General features: G+C 39.2%; 1 protein-coding gene across 2 annotated transcripts in view; it reads left to right on the top strand.

Annotated features, from left to right (window-relative positions):
• The window catches only part of Sox30 (SRY-box 30), a 32,235-nt gene extending 13,444 nt beyond the window's left edge, over window positions 1-18,791 (top strand). For both annotated transcript variants that reach the window (XM_005368159.1, XM_005368158.2), the window contains one exon: window positions 18,377-18,791. In XM_005368159.1, the coding sequence (XP_005368216.1) occupies window positions 18,377-18,495 (119 nt within the window). In that variant the 3' untranslated portion in view covers window positions 18,496-18,791. The remainder of the gene's footprint in view (window positions 1-18,376) is intronic.
• The last annotated feature ends 2,382 nt before the right edge of the window (window positions 18,792-21,173 follow it).

The following is a 21,173-nucleotide window of genomic DNA, read 5'->3' as shown; positions in this document are numbered from 1 at the left end:
GAAGTTAGGGTTTTTTTTTTTTTACCATGAATAGGTTTATAGGATTTGTCTGTGAATATTCAAATTCTCTGATACTTCAAAGAGCATTTTATAAGAAGACTTATGAAAACAAGCACTTAGAATATTGAGTTATATCTCTCATTAGCAATAGTAAATGAAGTGGGTAAATAATATTGTACGTCTTGAACTGGAATTTGATTGGATTTAGGAATGCCAAATCAATATATTGAATGTAAATATCAAGATAATATGCTTTTTTTCAAAAAGGAAAGTGAGATTTATAATTTCAGACTTAAAATCCTTTGTAATTGTTTTCTGACTTTTGTCCCTATATATCTGATGATAGGTTTTCCCAGGGAATGAGTTAGCTTAATTATGCTTTCTTAAATAGAAAAATCTAGTATTGGTAAGTGACAAAATTAACTGATTTCCTTTTAGTTTTGTCTCTGAATTGATATTGGAATTTTATAAAGAGTATTTACTCCTAATTGCTTCAATATAATGATTCTAATGGGTATTTGAAATCGAAATACACAAATTTTGTGTTTATTATATTTTACATATTTTAACAAAACTTATATTTGTTAGGCATTTTAATGGAGTGTTTTGTAAAACAAAGGGACTCATAGATGTGCTCCTACCTCCGAGATAATGCCTTCCTGCCTTTGAGTATTCGCCATTTCGTTTTTTATTTGAAACTCTCTTTTCCTTCAGGCAGCATCCACGCCTCTTGTTAGTTTTCTTCTCTCTCAACCCTCCTTTTTTCTCCTGCTTGTAGCATATTTTTAAAGATTTATTTTTATTTTGTGCATATATGTGTTTGCCATGTGTGTGGAGACCAGGAGAGAATGTTGGATCCCTCGGAACTGAAATTACAGGTGGTTGTGAGCTTCCTGGTGTGGGTGCTGGGAACTAAAATTTCTGTTCCTCTGGAAGAGCAGAGTGTGCTCTTAACTGCTGGGCCATCTCTTTACCCACTGTAGCATATTTTTATCTTCATACTGAAGAGAGGTGTATGGAACCTTCATTCTGTTCTTTATTGAATGTTGCAATGAAAAATATTAAAATATGAAAGACAAATGGTGACTTAGTACCCTCAAATAAAGAGAAAACATATTCAGATATATACATATACAGAAGGCAGTCTGGAGAATTCCTGATTTAAAGAAACATAGCAATATAGTTGTTAAATTTTAGACACAAAAAACAGGTTAAAATTCTTTTGAACAAGTATTTGGTTGTAGACTTATTTAAGAATTTTATTGAGGCTGTGGGGGGGGGGGCACACCTTTAATCCCAGCATTCGGGTGGCAAAGGCAGGTGGATCACTATGAGTTCCAGGCCAGCCTGGTCTACAAAAGGGAGTTTCAGGACATCTAGGGCTACACAGAGAAACTCTATCTCAAAAAAAAAAAAAGAATTTGATTGAAATTCTGGACTCTTTGTAATCACACATATATATGCATACTTTGAACTTTTGTGGAGGAAGGACGTTTCCAGTCCCCACATAGGGGTAGATCTAGTTATCTTGGAATACCTTCTGCTGTAGCTACCTATAAACATTGAATTTCAGTAGCAATTTAAGATGAGTGAACCCATCAGAAAGAATAAGAGAGTAAGTCTATATTTTGTAATGGCCAACAAGCTGAAGACTATTTAGAGCTGTCCCGGAGATGGTGTTCAGACTCAGAAATAGCTTCAGTGGTTATGAAGTCAGATTTAAATGCCTATGCGAGGAGACATCCAGTCTTGGCTTTATGCATGGTCTCAAACTAAAATCTCTCCATAAATCACAATTGCAGAGGGCTTTTTCAATGATAGTAAAAAAGTAGAGAAAACTTTCATAACCAAGTCAGGTGAAGTATAAAGAGAAATACGTTTTTGCCTGGAGTTTTGTGTGGTTTCTGAAGTGCATTCATTGCACACTGATTGGAATCTAAAATCACCCAGTCTACTTTTTGAAGACATTTTAAAGTTGATAAATTCCTTTTTGATTGATGGTAGGTTACCCAGGGAACTGTTTTAAAGGAACACTTCTACTACCCAGGCCAGCTGAAACTTGCAAGGGAACAGAGAAGTGGTTAGGACATGAGCAAAGGAATCATTAAGAATATGAGCTTGGGGTCTGGAAAAATGGCTCAGAGGTTAAGAGCACAGACTGCCCTTGCAGAGGACCCAGGTTCAGTTCTCAGGTTCAGCACCCACGTGGAGGTGGACAACCATTTTTTACTTCAGTTCCAAGGGATCTGTTGTCTTCTAGGCTGCTTGGGCACTACAGGTATGTCATTCACAAACATACATATCTATAGTCTCACATATACATGAAAATATTTTTTAAAAGAATTTGAGCTTGGTGCTGGAAAGATGGTTGTCAGTAAAGAATGAAGACCTGTGTGTGCAAGTGTGTCTGCAAACACACACACAGACACACACAGACACACACCACATAGAGAGAGAGAGAGGTGGGGGGTTACAATCTTGTAATTCTAGTTCTGGGGAGGCAGAGACCAGTCAGCCTAGCCTACTTCACAAATCCCAGTCACAGTGAGAGACCCTGCCTCAGTAGTTAAGGTGGCTAGCTGCTGAGGAGTGACAACCAAGGCTGATATTTCACCTCCTCATGCACTCATGCACAAATGCTTTGTGTCTGCTAATGTGTAGGTGTACATACATACTCACAGAGACACACAGACACAGAGAGAGAGAGAGAGAGAGAGAGAGAGAGAGAGAGAGAGAGAGAGAGAGGAGAGAGGAGAGAGGAGAGGAGGAGAGGAGAGGAGAGAGAGAGGAGAGAGAAAGAGGGGAGAGAGGAGAGGAGAAAAAGGTCTATAGAACTTACAAATAGGATTAGCATCCCAAGAATTTGAGATAATTGAAAATTAGGAAGAAACTAAATATATGTATTTTAAATTATTAATGAAGACTTGCATTTCAACTGAATATGGTAATAAGAACTGAATTTAAGTTTTAGGTGAAACAGTAAAGCTGTACAAAACATATGTATTGCAAGATATCGGACCTCAGGTAATGAGCAATGGTCTGTGAGAAGCAGAAACCTAGAGAACAGGGGGAGCTGCAACAATATATTACCCAAATACACTGTTTTCAACAAAACTCAAAAACAAGAAATTGCAATTCATTCAAAAGTCAAACAAAGTTGAGTGTGGTGGCACATACCTGTGATCCTTGTATTCAGAAGGCTCAAGCAGGAAGATCATAAGTTCAAAGCTAGCCTGGGTTTCATAGCAAATATTAAACCAGCCTGCCTCAAAGTGAATGAATTAATTACCAAATGGATGAAAATAAAAAAAAGGAAAATCAGTAGAAACTTTATTCCAGAATTGAGATTGACAAAGACCACAAAACTATTACTAATATTTTTAATAACTAAAAAAATTATGCTTAAAGATATATTATCGATATATTATAATCATTATTTTTAACAATTTATTTTTATGTACATCGGTTTATGTTTGTGTGTATATCTGTGTAAAGGTGTCAGATCTCCTCAAGCTGTAGTTAAAGTCAGTTGTGAGTGGCCATGTGGGTACTGGGAATTGAATCTGGATCTTCTGAAAGAGCAGCCAGTGCTCTTAACCACTGAGTCATCTCACTAGCTCCTATATTTCTTTGATCAAACTGAAAATATTGATGATGGCATAGAATTTTTTTTAAGAAGAACAAATAGAAATTCTGAAGTTGAACTAATATGAGTAACCAAAATGAAAAATTCATCAGAGTTCCTCAAACATAGAATTCAACTGGCAGAGGAAAATGTCAGCAAACTTGAAACTAGACTGATGATATTACATGGTCGGAAGACCAGAAAGGGGTTAAAACAAAAGGAAGAAGAAATTAATCTGAACCACTTGAGAGTCTAGATTTATCATTAAGCACAGCAATGTACATGAAACTGAAGTAAAGGAAGAAGGTGGGAACATGGAAATATTGAGCAAAAAGGTCAGTGAGACTTCTCAGTGGGTAAAAGCTGCCCTTCCCTGCCCTGTGCCCCACAAGCCTGACTTCAGTCTCTGTAACCCTGACCTGATAGTCGAGAGAGAGAGGACTGACTACTGCAAGTTTTCTTCTGACTGCTATATCACACATTCAGCAGTAGACACAACGCACAGTAATGGTAATAAATAAAACCTAAAGGCTATGCAAGAAGAAGTGGTTGTAAACGCCCTAATTATGTTGAAAACTATATTCCAGAAGCTTAGTGAATTTTTTTTTTTTTGGTTTTTGGAGACAGGGTTTCTCTGTGGCTTTGGAGCCTGTCCTGGAACTAGCTCTGTAGACCAGGCTGGTCTCGAACTCTCAGAGATCCGCCTGTCTCTGCCTCCCGAGTGCTGGGATTAAAGGCGTGCGCCACCACCGCCCGGCGCTTAGTGAATTTTGAGTAGGATAAATGCAGAGAGAGGCACAACCAGATACACCACAGTAAAATGCCGAAAGAGAAAGTCAGAGGCCATTTTGAAATAGTCAGACAAGTAGCCATACTATGACTGACCTGGGGGTGGGGTCCAGCCTCCAGTCAGCAGCCCAGGGGAAGCAAAAAAATCCACCACACTCAACTTAGGAAAACTTCTTATCTGAGGGGGAAAGAAGGAAACAACGCTTTCTGATGGTAACTTTCTCTTTTACTTCATCTTAAAAATGTTCTCCGAGAATCTGTCTCCACACAGCCTCATTCTTTACATACAGCTCCATATCTCTCCATACATATACACACCTGTCTCCTACATGGCCATACATCTCTGCACAGAGCCACGTCTATTTTCCCATGACAACACATCTTCCCCTTACCTACATTTCTCTTCTACATCTCTTTTCTATGTATCCTGCCTCCACACAGCCCCAGCTGTACGTCTCATTTACATAGCTCTCACCATGCAGCACTGCACACACTGTACACTGTACACGGTCCCCAGGCACAGGTCCTCTACGTAGCAGCGGCTCTCACACAGCTCCCTCTCACTCGCACACACACTTCTACATCGTTCACTTACTCTTTACTCACTCACTCTCGCTCATTAACTCTCTCACACTTCGTCTCCCAAGCCTTCTCTCTGCCCATTCAGCTATATTCCTCAGTCAGCACACACACGTACTCTCTGCATAGCTCTTACATGGCTCTCCACAGCCACCTCTCTCCACACTGCCACCGCTCCTCTCACTGCCAATTACATGTTACCTTTTCAGGGCCCAACCCATCCTCATAACACAAGGTAAATCATAGTTTCACCAGGGGCAACCAGCCTGCTTTGAGTTTGTTCTGGAGTCTAAAGTTAGCTGTCTGTGTAACAGGCTGTCTTTGTCCTGAGAATTCTTTTATGTCAGTCTGAGTTATGAAAAATATCCTAGAAATTTTCTCCTCATAAGAATTATACAGACTAAGCAGAAATCATCTTCTTGACCATCCACAGCTATATTATGTGCTCCAAAATGGAATATCTACATGAGACAAACACACAAGCAGTGGGAAAACACCCAAAGCTGTTATTAGGGAAGGAATGCAGTTCTTAGGGAAGAAATGAAGTGGCACATTAGAAAAATACAGACAGAAAAAACAACCTGTTTCCACAGCTAGTAGCCCCATGGACTTTGCCTAGTGGGGTTTCCCATTAGGAATCACTCATCCAGTAGGTCAGCTTGCTGTATACCCCCACAGCTCTCTGCACCATACAAAGTTGGATCATCATATACATAAGATCTCTAGAAAATTCACAACTAGGTTCTTACTGGAAACAATTATAGTCAAAGAAGGAATAAAACTACTTGCCAAGAATCTTTTAGTTGATGAATATTTATTTTCAATGAAGAGAAAGTATGCTCTCAGATAATCAAAACCTGTTATCAAACTTATTGTAAGACATATGAGTGACTGTCTATGCAAGTATATATTTATATACATATCTTTTACAAAAGCACTAGGGACTGAAACATCTTAAAAGGTGTCCTTTTGTTGTTTGTTTTTGTGATTTGCTTTTTGCCTTTTTTTAAAGACAAGACCTCACTATGTAGTTCTGGCTATCCTGGAACTCAGGCTGGTCTTGAACTCAGAGATCTGCCTTCCTCTTTCTCCCAAGTGCTAGGATTAAATAGTGTGCACCACTACTCCTGACTTTAAGGATGTTCTGTTGATACTAAATGAATCCTGTGGTAACTTGAATCCAAATAAAACACAGTACCAGTAAATGTAATTAGATAATTATAAAAATAGTATAATATATGTATATATACTATATGTGTGTGTATATATATACAAACATATATTTTATGGCTTTTAACTAATTTCAGAAGAAACTATGAAATAATTGTTTTTTCTCGGGGCAGAGGACTGCAGTATTTAGATATATTATACATTAACAGAAGCAACACACAATGTCTAGTAAAAGTGAAGGTATTTCAGAGAAAGAAAATGAAGCCAGATGATAATTTGAACCCACAGGAGTTAGTAGAAAGACCCAGACATGGTAAATAATAGGGTTAATATATAATTTATAAATAATTATTTAATGTCCTTTTTCTTCTTGGTTTACTTAGTAGGTATAAAACTAGATGAAGTAATACTATAACTATATTGTTGAGTTTTTAAAATATCCAAATATAATTTTTCTACTGATAGTCATAAAAGGGGGAAGATAACAGCTATATAGAAGCATCATTTTACTGATTTTATTAACATACAAAAAATAATGGATTTCATGTGTATGTTGTTTATATTCATCCCACGTTACCTTCTCTCAAATTTATGTAGTGCTAGCTTTTTTTCTTCCCTTCTCACAGTCACATATGTATATACATATATAAGTATATGAATGTATATAATCTAGATACCATATGTAAAAGAAAACATGCAGTATTTGTTTTTCTTTCCTTCATTACTCTCTTGTTCCTCCATCCCTTCTTCCTCATATTATCCCTCTGGTATTTTCATGTGCTATGTGGACATTTATCTTACAAATCAAATTTTTTTTCCCAAGAGGGTTTCTCTGTAGCTTTGGTTCCTGTCCTGGAACTAGCTCTTGTAGACCAGGCTGGCCTCGAACTCCCAGAGATCCGCCTGTCTCTGCCTCCCGAGTGCTGGGATTAAAGGCGTGCGCCACCACCGCCGGGCCTAATTTTACATTTTTGACAGCGTTGTATAAGGATCCCCTTTCCTACCATTCTTCTTTCCCCCATATCCCCACCAGGGTTTATTGGTGGTAGTTTACTTGATGGGATCCATTATGATTGGAGTAAGATGGACTCTCCATGTGGTTTTTAATTTGGTTGTTTTGGGATTAGTTTTGCTTGATATATTGACTTTGACTCTTATTCTATGGATATCTTTACAGAAAGATGTGTTTCTTAGTAACTGTAGATAGATCTTTTTTCATCTCTCTTCTGTATCTCTTATTTGTAAGTTGAGACTATATCCAAAGTGTTATTGAGAAATATTTACTAATTCCTGTAATAGTATTTTCCTTGGATTATTGTTTGTTATGTCCTTTTCATCTGTAGTAGTATTAAAAGGTTGCTGGTTTACTATGTTGGGTGATGGCTTTCCCCTTAGCTCTCCTTTTTTCATCTAGTCCTCATAAAAATTTCTCTCTCCTTTGTTTTCATGTTGTGTTATCTTTCTTCTGAGTATACTATTCCTGTAAGTATTCCTGTGCTGCTAGTGTGATGGTCCTTAATGTCCTAATTTCTTTGTATAGCATATTCTCACACCAAAGCTTTGCTGAGTATAACAATATCTTTTTAAAAAGAAAATAGTTTATTATTTTTGTGTGTATAGATGTTTGACTTGTGCTTGTCTATTTTCCTCATGTGTGCATTGTTCACAGAAGCCACAAGAGGGTATCACATGTCCTGGGACAGGAGTTACAGAGTATTGTGGACTGACATGTTCGTGCTGGGAACTGAACCCTAGTCCTCTGGAAGAGTGTCTAGTGATCCTGACTGATGAGCATCTCTTCAGCCCTTGTATATAGCAGTCTTGATTGCATTGATTTTCAGGGGTTGAAATACACCATTCCATGCTTACCTAGTTTTTAGTGTTACTGATACTGTGCTGATGTGTTTGCTTTTGTAGGTGAGTTGGCAGTTTTCCCTTAAAACTTTCTTTGTATTTTTGACATCTTGACTGTCATGTGTCATAGAGAAGTTCATTCTTTGCTCATGTGTATTTAAGATTCTGAATGTTTCTTGTAGTCATTGTGTCCATTTCTCTAGATTTGGGGAATTTTCTGCTGTAATTTCATTGAATAGATTCTGTTTTAGTTTATACATATTTGTTTTTTACATCTTTGTTTAGTTTTTACACCCTTGATCTTGGGTTTGGTTGGTCTCTTGATTCCCATGACTTTGTGGTCATACTCATTTATTATTTGTCTTTACAGATATTTGTACCATTTCCTCTACCTGTCTTTCATCCTTAATATTCTTTCTTCTGCTTATTGGGTTTTGTTAGTATTGTTTCTACTTTTCCATTTAAATCATTGAGTTTTCTTACTTCCAGTATTTATACTTGTAGGAAATAACCATAGCGCTGAAAACTTTAAAAGTGCAGGACCTATCTTCATCCGTTCCAGCCCCCCTAAATAATGATCGCCCTCTTGAAGGCTAGGTACCTATAATAATAGAGAACAATATCAGTAATGGTATCAATAAAGAGATAAACTAAAAGACACTGTAAGCCTAATAATAGAACTAATAAATACACATCCATAGACTCCATTTAGCAGGAGAACATATACTCTTCTCAAGTACTGTACAACTATCTAGGTAAGATCATGTTTCAGATTACAATAAAACCTCCGTAAGTTTTAAAAGATTGGCATAATAAAAGTTCTTCTCTAACTACAATGGAATGTGATTATAAAGTGGTGATAAAAGAAAAAAGTTGGAAATTAAGCACCTAATATATCGAAGACATAGGATCAGTGAAAATGAAGACACAATGTCCCAAAGCTTGTGGGGCATGCTATTGAAAGCAGTGTTCAGATTGTAGTTCATAGCTGTGATGCCTGTATTTAAAAAGAAAGATCCTCAGGGCATGGGTTATAGCTCAGTTAGTACAGTGCTTGCCTGATGTACACAAGGCCCTAGCTTCAATCCACAACACTACATAAACCAGGCATGGTGACACATGCCTGCGATGCTGACCCTTAGGAGGTTGAAGCAGGAGGATCACAGATTCAAGATCATCCTCATTTGCATAGGGAGTTTCAGGTCAGTGTGTGCTCCATGAAATCAAGTCAACAACTTGACTTTATGCTTTAAGAAATTAGAAAACGAGCAAACAAAAGTCAATACAGAAAAAAAGAAAGATTAAAGCATATATGACTGTTATAGTAAAAAAACAAAACTAGAAAAGCACAAAACTGCTAAGGAGTGTAAGATCTGTAATGGGACTGTTGCTACCATCTGTCTTCCTAGCTACAGGCATCTCCCTCTTGTGGCCATGCCTTACCTACTGGTATCCTGTATCCCTTCAAACTAAAAGTGAAAACAAACCCTTCTTCCTTTCTTGCCAAATCCCTTTCTTCTCAGGTAAAAACAGCTAAGACAAATGCTGTATGTGCTGAAACAAGTTTAACAAATAGCTTAGCCTCTTTTCATGTTACGTGACAAAATATCCTTGGAACAGCAATGTAAGGAAGAATGGGCTTATTCTTGGCCACAGCTCAAGGATGAAGTTCACCATGTCAAGCAAAAAAAGCAGCCAAAGTTTGAAACAGCTGATCACATCTACCCACAGTTGGGAAGCAGAACAACAAATGCATGCTGCTGCTCAGTCCCATTTCTTCCTGGATAGAATGTGCAATCCAACGTTCTGTCTAGGGAATGTGCCACCCACAATAGTCAAGTCTTCCCACCTTGATGAATGTAATCATCACCAGCCATGCCCAAAAGACCCATCTCCCTCAGGTGATTGTAGGTACTGTCAAATTGACAATCACGAAAAGACATAAAAATTTTTTTAAAAAAAACTTAAGAGATGACTCAACAATGTAAAACCTCCCAGCAAAGAAAAAAATCTAAGACTGGGTGACATCATTGGTAAATGCTATGAAATTTTGAAAGAGGAATGCACATCAGTTCTTTCTTAAATTCTTTCAAAAAAAAAAAACAAGAAAGGAATACTTGCGATGCTAGCATCACCCTGTTACCAAAGCCAGAGTGAATTATCAAAATCACATGCCTTATATGAATATATGTGCAGAATTATGCTAGCAAACTAAATCCTGCAGCCATAGTAAAAGGATTGCAAACCAGGACCACATCGGATTTACCCTAGAAATGAATGTGTGACTCACAGTCTGAAAACTGACTAGCAATAAATAGATTAATTCAGTGTGATTTAAAGAGAATTAAAAGATAATTCACAGCCAGTTGGAAGACAGGTTATCAGATTCTTACAAAACTAAACAATAATCGTGTTGCCTGGTATATACCCAAATGAATTTTTGTCCATATAAAAATCAGCATAAAGATGTTTATGGAGACTATTCATAGTTGCCTTTGAAGGAAACAAGAACTCCTTCAGTGGATGAATGGATGAACTGTAATATCCAGCCAGTTGGACTAGCGCTTACTGCTAGAAAAAGAAAGGGACTAGTAAACCATGAGACATAGAGAACCACGAGTGTATGTTACAGAGTGAGAGACCCTTCTGAAAATAACAGAACCTGTGCTTCCAATACATAACCCCCGAAAAAGATGAAAAGTGGCTGGTTTCCCCTTTTGTGTGTATATGTATGAGTGTTCTCATCTTACCAAGATACTAGTCTCCAGATTAGGTCTTTCTCCACAAACCTAATCTTAACGTAACTACCGATACAGGGATTTTGTTTCCAAACTCATACTCTGGATGAACGTGTTGAGCAGTGAAATTAAAGGGTGAGAGAGACTGGTCAGAGTAGTAACAATGCATCTGTTAGGGCAGCGGTTTTAACCCCTATTGCACTCCATTGTGGGGTGTGTTGTTGTGATCCTGTGCATATTGGGAGGGAGAATTATATAAGAACTCTACACTAATGCTTAGTTTGGTTATGAGTCTAAAGTTTCTGTGAAAAGGAAAACGTGTATGAGTTGGGTTTGGTGATGCTTATGTACTACATTAGAAACAACCAACAACAAAATAGACTAGACTTCATCATAATTAAAACGGTTTTTGCATCTCGAGGTATCAACAAAAGAGACAGGAATCCACAGAATGTAAGGAGGTATGCAGATCATGTGTGCAGGATATACAAAGAGCATTCTCAGTGCAATGAAAGGCAGCTCAGTTTCTAAGAAGGCACAAATCCAACTAGATGTTCTTCAAAAAGATGAGCTTGTGGTCAGTAAGCACATGGCAAGATTCAATCATCATTACAGGGAAGCCCCCCAGAAGCACTCCAAATCCTCTGGTTAGATGTTTCAAAATAAGAATATTGGAGAATTAGGATCCACATGTATTACTGGTGGAAATGAAAGTGATACAGGCTTTCCTGAAAACTCCCAATTCCTTAGAATATTAAATATACAGTAAGTGGTGACTCCTTTCCTAGGTATGAGTAAAGAATATATGCAAGCTAGGAATGTGTCCTTAGGGAGGACATCTGCACAGACAGGTGTAAGTAGTCAGTAGAGTTGCTAGGAGTCTAAAGAAAGGAATTTATAGACAATGTGGATGATCAGTTAGACTATAGATAGCAATCGTGGGGTTGCTAGAAAGCTAACATTTGAATAGTAAGCAGATAGCTCAGCATTTCCATTGTAACAAATGATGGTGAACTTCGTGACTTAAACAGTGTAAAGTAGTCTTCTGGTTGTTGAGGTTGGAAGCTAAAATAAGCTTCTAGATATAGGTTTGCTGGTGCTTAGAGAAACGTGGTACTTTAAATCAACAGTGATAACTAGTTTCATAGCTGTGGAGTCTAGATATCTGGAATTAAGCTATTGACAGGCCTGTGCTCCCTTCTGAAGATTCCAGGAAAGAATCCTTCTTTCAAGCTTCCTGCCAACCCTCAACTGCCCTTGGCTTATTGCTACGACCGTCCTTTGCTGTCACCGTGTTCTTTCTGTATGCCTGTGTATATCTGTGTGTGTCTTCTCATTGCATTGTGTGACAATATTGTGTGTGTGTGTGAAGTGTGTGCACATGTGGAGGGGAGAGGACAACCTCGGGTTTTGGATCTTGTCTTCTACTTATTTGAGACAAGGTCTCTTTTGTTGCTTGCCACTGCTTCAGCTGGGCCAACCAGCCCATGAGCTTTCAGAGATTCTCCTCTCTCCACCTTCAGTTTGTTTAGGTTCCTTTGTGCTGCTCCACTGGTCTTTATGTGGGTTCCAGGGGCTTGGATTGGCTTATTTGGTAAATGCTTTACCCACTGAACCATCTCCCCAGTGTCCCCCTTCCTTCCTTCCTTCCTTCCTTCCTTCCTTCCTTCCTTCCTTCCTTCCTTCCTTTCTTCCTCCCTTCCTCCCTCCCTCTCTCCCTCCCTTCTTTCCTTCCTCTCTCTTTTTGTCTTTTTGAGACAGGATTTCTCTCTGTAGCCCTCTGGCTACCCTGAAACTAGCTCTGTAGACCAGGCTGGCCTCTAACAGAGCTCCACCTGTCTCTGCCTCCCAGATAATGGAATCAAAGCATGTGCCGCCCTGCCCAGCACTCTTTCTCATTTTTTTTTTTACAAAATATTAATCCTTTGAAAATTTTCATACCTGCAATACTTTGCTTTTATAAGGACACAAGTCATTGGGATCATGCTATGCTCAATCCAATAAAATGTCACCTCAATGCAGCCATATCTGTTAAGACCCTATCTCCAAGCAATTGTATTTTAAGGTCCCAGATAGATGTGAAAAATTGAGGGGACACTCTTCAACCCACTGATTGGGCTTAAAACTAGGTGGGAGAGGTGGTTGACTTGCTCCCCTGAATCATTTTCCAAACTGTGGCTTTGTTTTCATGACTCATGATGCACTTTATTTTGGACAGAAGACATACGAAACTTGTTGGAAGGGGAACTTGTGTGTTAATGGATGGGAAAGGAATGTGCAGGGTTCTGTGTTGTCCTCTTGCACTGCTCCTCCCCAGCTTGTGAGCATTCTCAGAAGAGAGTGTTCTCATAATCTCTGTTCAGCTAGCGAGTCACTGTGACCAGCACAGTGAGTACAGAGTCCAATTTAGAGACTGTGAGGAGCGGTAATGACTTACCTCCTTCATCATGGAGAATCTTTTGTGTGTTACAGTTTTGTTACAGAAGATGTGAATACAAAAAAGATAACAGTGTAGCATAATGTGCCTCAAATGTTAGCACCCAGCTTCAGAAGCTGACATTTTACTACTCCTTTCTCCACTTTTCCCTTACTTTGAAAGCAAGGATGTATTGTAAAGAAAATTTCAGATTTCATATTTCATGTACAGTACAGTACAGTTTCATTCTCTTCTTTCAAAATCTAAATAATATCAATTTTTTTTTACTGTTGGTGTTCAAAAAGTTTCAGATTTTAGGACACTTCTGATTTCAACTGTGGCGAATAGAAATATTTATGTAGCAAGCTTATGCAAATCCTTTAAAACTCTAAAGCAAAACAAGGCTTAGAGCTGGGGAGATGCTCAGTGGGTTTAAAGGCTCTTCTGCCAAGCTTGATGACCTGACTTCCATACCCAGACTTACATGGAAAGAGAGAACTGACTTCTCAGTGCACAGTGGTACAGCTGTCCCTCCCCTTAGAGTGAATATAAACATCCTGACATCAGGACGCTTCTGGTTCTGAACGTTACAGACTTATGAAATGACTACCTCCCCTCTTATAGCTGAGAAGTTCATGTGCCGGTAATTCATCCGTCTTTGCTTTTCCTGTATTGTCTCAAACCTTTTCACAGTAGGTGTGTGTAAACTGAGACCCAGCCAATATCCACATTGGCTTGTTTCCTAAGCTTTGCCAGTGGCTCTCCACCCTCTTCAGTGCTGTGTATCAGCTAAGAAACAAAAACATATCCACATCCTGGGGTATTGACATGTTCTCTGTCACTTATTTTTTTCTATAAAGTGACAGATGTTAAAATTTAATTAGGTCCAAGTTCTTTGTTTCTATTTTTTCCCCCATTGGTACTTCGTAGGTAGTGGTGTATTATATGAAGGAATGATAAAATTGGCTTTCTCTCTAGTGACATGAAGAGTGCCCAAGGGATTCATGTGGTGTTGGCATGATTGTGACTCCACCCTTCCTGCTGAAGCAGTGCACGGTCAGCTCCTGGCTGCAGGCTGGTCGCACTAGGAGACCGTGAAAAATACCAGTGTGTAGGTCCTGCCCTAGGTGGAGGGCATCTGGAGCTTTGAGTAGAGCACTGGCAACAGTATTCCTTTGTATTAGAGATGTAGTATCTGTACATCGTTATGGAATTTGCTGCATCTACACAGCATATAATAAAGGATAATAAAACATTTCTATCTCTTTAAATACTAACCACTTTGTGTGGAGAATTTTACCTGGCTGGGTATGGTGGCACACACCTTTAATTCCAGCACTCAGGAGGCAGAGATAGGGAAATCTCTGAGTTTAAAGCCAGCCTGATCTACAGAGTGAGTTCCAGGACAGCCAGTTGCAGCATTGACATGAATTAACTTCTGAATTTTTGGTTCTGTTGCACTTGTCTCTGTGATGTTTGGGTTACAGTAGCTGTGTAGTATACAGGATTTTGTTGGCTTGCTTGTATTGAGATATGGCCTTAGGCACCTAGGTTGGCCTTAAACGCGTTCTTTCATCAATATATCAGTTTTCCCTGTATACATTTCTCAGTTCATGGTTAAACTTACTCTAAATATTTTGTTTTTGTGGCTTGTGTGAATGGGTTGAACTCTTCATTTTCTTTCCAGCAGTTTCATTTATGGCCACTATTTGAAATCCCAGAGCACATCAAGATGAGGTGGGAGAGTCAAGTTTGGTGCCAGCCATGGCTGTCTACTGTGTTCAAGGGCATCGGCAGCCATAGATGCACAAAGAAAGCCTGACTTTTGGTGTTTAATTCATAGTCTACAGCTTTGCTAGATTTATGTATCTACTCGAACAATTTTTTGATGGGAAATTTAGATTTTTCTCTATATAAAGTCATGTCATATTCAAATATGGATAATTTATCTTCTTTTCCAGTTTAGATATTCTGGTTTCTCTTTCCTTGTACGCTAAGGCTTCCCAGTGCTGTATTAAATAAGAGTGGTGAGAACAGATGCCTTTGTGGTTTGCAGTTTTAGAGGGGACATTTGTAGTTTCCTTGCTCAGTGTCATATTGGCTGTGGGTTGTACACTTAGTCTTTAGTATTTTGAGGATTTTATTCTATATATGACCTGATAAGAGTGTTTGCCATGAAAAAATATTATATCTTACTGTATACTCTCTCTATGGAGATGATAATATACTATAGTCCTCAATTCTGGTGATGCTTACTAGTTTGCGTATGTTGACCCATCCGTGAATCCCACTTTATCATGAAGTGTGATCTTTTTCATATACCAATAAATATATTGAGAATGTTTACAGCTATGTTTATTCAGAATATGAACATATAGTTTTCTTTACTTTCATATCAGGGTAATGGGAAAAGCTGGACACACAAAAGTATTTAAAAGAACATTTCACAAAAGTGAAATAGAAGTTCCTTCCATTTCAGTTTTTTGAATTGTTTTCAGATAATTGGAATTAGTTCTTTAAATGAATAGTATGATTCACTAGTCAATTCCTTAGGTCCTGGAAGGTCTTTTAAAAAGACATTTGAGGCTACAGTCTCACTACTCAGTGCTAGTCTGTTTAGTTTCGATTTTCCCCTCCTCTCCCTTCCTCATCCTTTATTTCCTCTTCCCCTCCTTTTATGTTTTGATGTTTGTTTCCCTGTGCTGCCCAAGCTGCCTTTGAACTTAGTTATGGAATCCTAGCTGACCATAAACCTGAATCTTGCAGTCACTTTCCTCTGCCATGCCTTCTTCTGTCTACTCTTGACTCAGTTTGGGTGGGCTGTGTGTGCTCACAGACTCACCCATTTCTTCTAGGCCCTCTAGTTATTTTATCATGTGATTTGTCATAATGAATTCTAATGACGCTTTGTATTTCTGTTCTGTCTGTTGCAGTATCTTTTTCATCTTTGGTTTTGCTTGAGATCTCTTTCTTTCTCCCTACTCCCCATCTGACTATTTGTCAATCTTGTTTTTCCTGTCACTCATCTTTTCCTTTAGTTTTAATTTTATTTCTTCTTGTTTCTTTTTTTCTACTAATTTTTGGTCTGTTTGTTGTTGCTTTTTGAGTTCTTGAGGTACACTGCTGAATGCTGCTCTGAGGCTGTTTGATCATCTGATATATGGGGTAGGACTCTACATCTCTCCATAAGAACTGTGTTTCTAGCCGGGCAATGGTGGCGCACACCTTTAATCCCAGCACTCGGGAGGCAGAGGCAGGCGGATCTCTGTGAGTTCGAGACCAGCCTGGTCTACAGAGCGAGTTCCAGGACAGGCTCCAAAGCCACAGAGAAAACCCTGTCTCGAAAAAAAAAAAACCAAAAAAAAAAAAAAAAAGAACTGTGTTTCTTGTATCACACATATTTTTGTGACGTTGTTTTCACTTACTACCAGAAAAACTTTTTCCTTTTAATTTCTCCAGTTACCCATTGGTTTATGTTGCTATTGTACGTTATTTCTTGTGCTTTCCATTCTTGTTGTTGCTGTTGAATTGTAGTTTTATCCCATTGTGATCTGAGAAGATATGTGATATTACTCAGTTTTTAAAAATTACCAAGACTTGATGTAGGGCATAACTACTGTGTGAGCTACTTAGAGAATGTTCCGTGTGCTGATGAGGAGAACATGTTCTATTCGTTCCGATGAAATGCAAATGTCCATAAGGCCCGTTTGCTCTGTATGAAATCCCCAGCCATACCTAGAAAGCAGACTAGTCGTAACTGTGTGTTGACTGATATTACTCTAATCATGCTAACAGATGCTTTTCACAATGGAGAGGATGCTTTTATATCGGCTCACTTGATTGTATGACCGTGATTAGCTGTGTAGCAATTGACTGGTGAACATAACACTAACGTGTTTTCCCCATGCGGTACAGTCATTGAGATGCTGGTTTTTCAAACCACAGTACATGTCTGATACAGATCAAGATTTTAGGGTTTTTCAGTTTTCTACCAAGTCTTAAAATTGAATCTTGTGTTACTAACTGAATATGTCTACATTAAATGAAGGGTTTATATGGGAAGTAGATGTGATATCCTCTCTGACACACCCATGGAGTTCAGTGGATAGAGGGACCTGAAGGTGGAAAGCTATGTGGACAAAGTCTTAGCAGCTAGAATGACAGTGTATCAGAGCACATGTTTTAAATTCTAAATACCTGAACTAGAATGTGGCAGTATTAATGTAAACCTGAAAAATGCAAATACTGTCTTATATTTGTGGTAATTAATGTTAGCAAGGAACCCCTTACTTCAGAATTTGGGAGTGGGACATCTTCAGAGAGTTTGAGGCAGGGGCCTGCTACCTCTGCCATACATTTCAGAAGAGTTGGTTTTCCTTCCTAAGGTCCATCCTATCTTCCTTTTTTCTTCTCTTCTCCCCCTTCCTCCTCCCTTGCCTTTCTCTTTCCAAGTTCGGAGGAGGCAAGACAGCGCCTGGCATTCCGCGGGATTTGCAAATGAATGTGATCATTGTGTTATCTGTCACTAGATGGAGCTCACGAGCCCAATATGGCTGTAATCCCTGTTCGTCTCTGGAGAGGGGATTAATATTTGAAGAGAACTGGCAACTGGTTTTGAGTAACAGGATTATTGGCTGTACCTTTAAAAAGACTGTTGAGAAACTGCAAACGTTTTTTTTCCCACAATCTTGCCCATGTTTTGTTTTTGTTGCAAAAACCCTTTGAAAGCATAGTGTAGTGTCAGTTCTAAGCCTTTATAGTGCTGAGAGTATTCTAAATTTATTACTGTGTCATTCATGTAACTAAGGTGGAGTCTTCTGTCCCATGGCTTTGCAATTTAGCAGCTTTTCTTTCAGCCCATTCCAGGAAGAGCAGGGCCACTTTACTGTTGTCACCTGCCGTCACACATGTGCTTACCTTTATTTCCAACTCTATGTGGTGTGAGGTAACTAGAGACCAGGATGGGATTTTCTTTCTCGTGGTCATCAGAGGTAAGAAGCTGGAAACTAGTGAGAGGTGATAATGCGGGGACGGCTCCACTCCAGACTGTCTTGCTCTAAGCTTTTGATGGGCAGGTGATAGGTAGGCAGTGGGAGGGCAGAGGGATGCTTCCAAACCTTAACGAAAATTCACTTAACTCATAGTCTGTGATCCAGACGTGTGTGGACAAGGATCTGATCCAATGTTTCTGTCTTTCTACCACAGCACGTGCCCTTATAGTCGGCCTCCTTTTGGCTATGGGAATTTTCCAAGTTCAATGCCAGAATGTCTTGGTTACTATGAAGACAGGTACCAAAAGCATGAGGCTATATTTTCAGCTTTGAATAGAGACTATTCTTTCAGAGACTACCCAGATGAGCACACACACAGTGAAGATTCTCGGAGCTGTGAGAGCGTGGATGGGCCCCCGTACTACAACAACCACGGGCACAGTGGAGAAGAGTACTTGAATCCCATGCCTCCACTGGACATTGGAGCCCTGGAGAATGTCCTCACAGCCCCAGCGTCAGCTCCCTCTGGCGTCCAGCAAGTCAATGTCACTGACAGCGACGAGGAGGAAGAAGAAAAAGTGCTCAGGAATTTATAATTTAAAACAAATATGCACAGAAAATAAACATTTCTTAAAATATATTCTGGGTCAGTTGGTGTGAGAAAAAAGCCTAGAATGCTTTGCTTAGAGTTCTCAGCCATGATCTGAGGAGTTGGAACCAAATGCCATTGTCTCTTCCTAAGTTCTCATTAGTGACCCTGGATGCCTCAGCATAGGGACGGTAAAATCTAAAGTAGTTCTTTCTTGGCTGAAATTTGCACCAACATGTGATAGCATTACTTTATCTTGGGACATTTGAAATACAGAAAGCTCCCGGTGGCGTGTGAGGACACACATGTGAGTATATATCTGGCATGGCAAGTGTGATTAGCATTTTATCTCAGGGTACATTTATTTTAATTTTTGGAGAAATTTTATTGTTTATATATTTATGGATGTTGTCAGTTTTTACGTAACATTTTGAAAATATTTTGATAACTTGTAGATGTGAACCAGAGCTCAGTTGCTAAATTTAATTTACACTAATAACCAATTGTAGTTGAAAATGTATCTTAATGACACCTGGGCAGTTCCTTCAGATATAGTCATTTCTGTTACTGAACATTTTTATCATCATTTTAACTATCTTTCCTATTTGGTATGCATTGTTATATTGTTGTTGTAACTAAATAAACAGATGAAAACACTCTTGTTAAATGTTTTCTGTTGAGAGGAGAGCGAGGAGCACTAAGTGCTGGTCAGCTGTGGTTAGCTTTGTGCTCTGTGCAGGCATTTCTGCTTAGTAACAGACTCCTGTTGTCTGTGTATTAATTATGTGTCATTGCGGTGACAAAATACCTGAGAAAAGCACCTTAAGGAAGGAAAGGTCCTCGTGGTGTGATAGTCGGGTTCATGGGGAGCATGGCAACAGGACCATGAGGGGCTGGTCACATTCCGTCTGTGCTCGGGAAGCTCAGACGAATGCTGGTGCTGAGTTTGCGTCTTCCTTAGCAGTCACAGACCCCGTCCCATGGGGCAATGCCATCCACATTTAGGGTGCATTGTCCCATGTCAGTTCACCTGATCTAGAAACTTCTTCAGACATGCCAAGAAATTTGTCTCATAGGTGATTCTAGATCCTGTTAGTTTAACAATAAATGTAAACTATCACTGTTTGCATGAGATTTGAAGTTGTGCCACCAATGATGTATATGTATTCTAATGCTGTTTTGAAAGTTGACATATGATTTAAACACTCACCCAAGGGGATATTGTGTTCATCTGACTTGATGACCGTGGAATTTACTTACAGTCACGCAAACTTAATTCACAACGAGCAACAAAAACTCCATTGTGATGTCACAGCCTCCCCAGCATTCTTTTGTGAATGAGGGATGGAGTAGGAACCACCAGAATCGAGACCAGTTTAGAAGGTATCTGCCTACAAGGAAGAAAATGAATTGTTGGGAAACTTCACTTTGATAGCTTTTATTTTCATGGTTGATATTCTTTTTGTGTATGTGCCACCCTGCATGCGGGCATGGAGACCAGAGGATGGCATGGGTGCCTTCTTTAATCATGCTCTCACTGAGCCCGAGCACACTGTTTTACCAGATCCACCTGTTTCCACCTCACCCAGTTCTGGCTTACAGATGTGCACCGCTGTGCCAAGCTTTTACATGGATGCTGAGGATCTGAACTCAGGTCTTGAGTTTATCTCCTGGGCCCCCAAGTTTGATACTCTTTAAATGCTCAGCACAGATAATTTTGATATAAAGAACAAATCCTGAATTTCCTAGATGATTAAATATTATGACATTTTATATGTGAACTAAAGGAACGTTATTTACATATTTAATATCTGCTAAGGCAGTTAATGTTTAGGAGAAATGTATGCAACAATTTGATTGTTTTTATCCCATCTTATTTAAGAGGCCTTCATCATAGACTTACCCTACAGACAGAGTGGTTGAGGAAATGACTGTAAAACAGCAGAACAGTGAAGGTCACACCTAACCATTTCCTAAATAACCTGTCTTCAGGGTAGCCTTTCACCTCTGACTTCTTCCACAGCTTTTTTTAAAAAGAATTTTTTAGTGTGTATATGTTTGTGTGTGTGCCATGCCAGTGGACTCCAGAAGAGGGTGTAGGATCCCATGGAGCTGAAGTTAGAAGAGACTATGACGCATCCAACATGGGGTCTGGGAATTGAACTTGGGTCCTTTGGTAGAGCAGAAATTGCTCTTGGTCACTGAGCCATCGCCCCACCCTTTCTAGAGTTGTTCAGTAGCTAGGGCTAGGTACTCTCTTAATCACCTCTTCATGCTGGCATCAGAAGGCAGGAGTTCAGGTCATTTATAGATCCACAGCATAAGTTGGACTAGAAACCTGCTTATTTCTTACTTAGGGAAGACCAACCTCAGATAATCCCGCATGCCTACAAGGTTCCCATTATCAGCTTTTAAACCACTG

This window comes from Microtus ochrogaster, unplaced genomic scaffold (genome assembly GCF_000317375.1).
Source record: "Microtus ochrogaster isolate Prairie Vole_2 unplaced genomic scaffold, MicOch1.0 UNK30, whole genome shotgun sequence".
Taxonomy (NCBI): domain Eukaryota; kingdom Metazoa; phylum Chordata; class Mammalia; order Rodentia; family Cricetidae; genus Microtus; species Microtus ochrogaster.
This window is presented reverse-complemented; position numbering and strand designations above follow the sequence as displayed.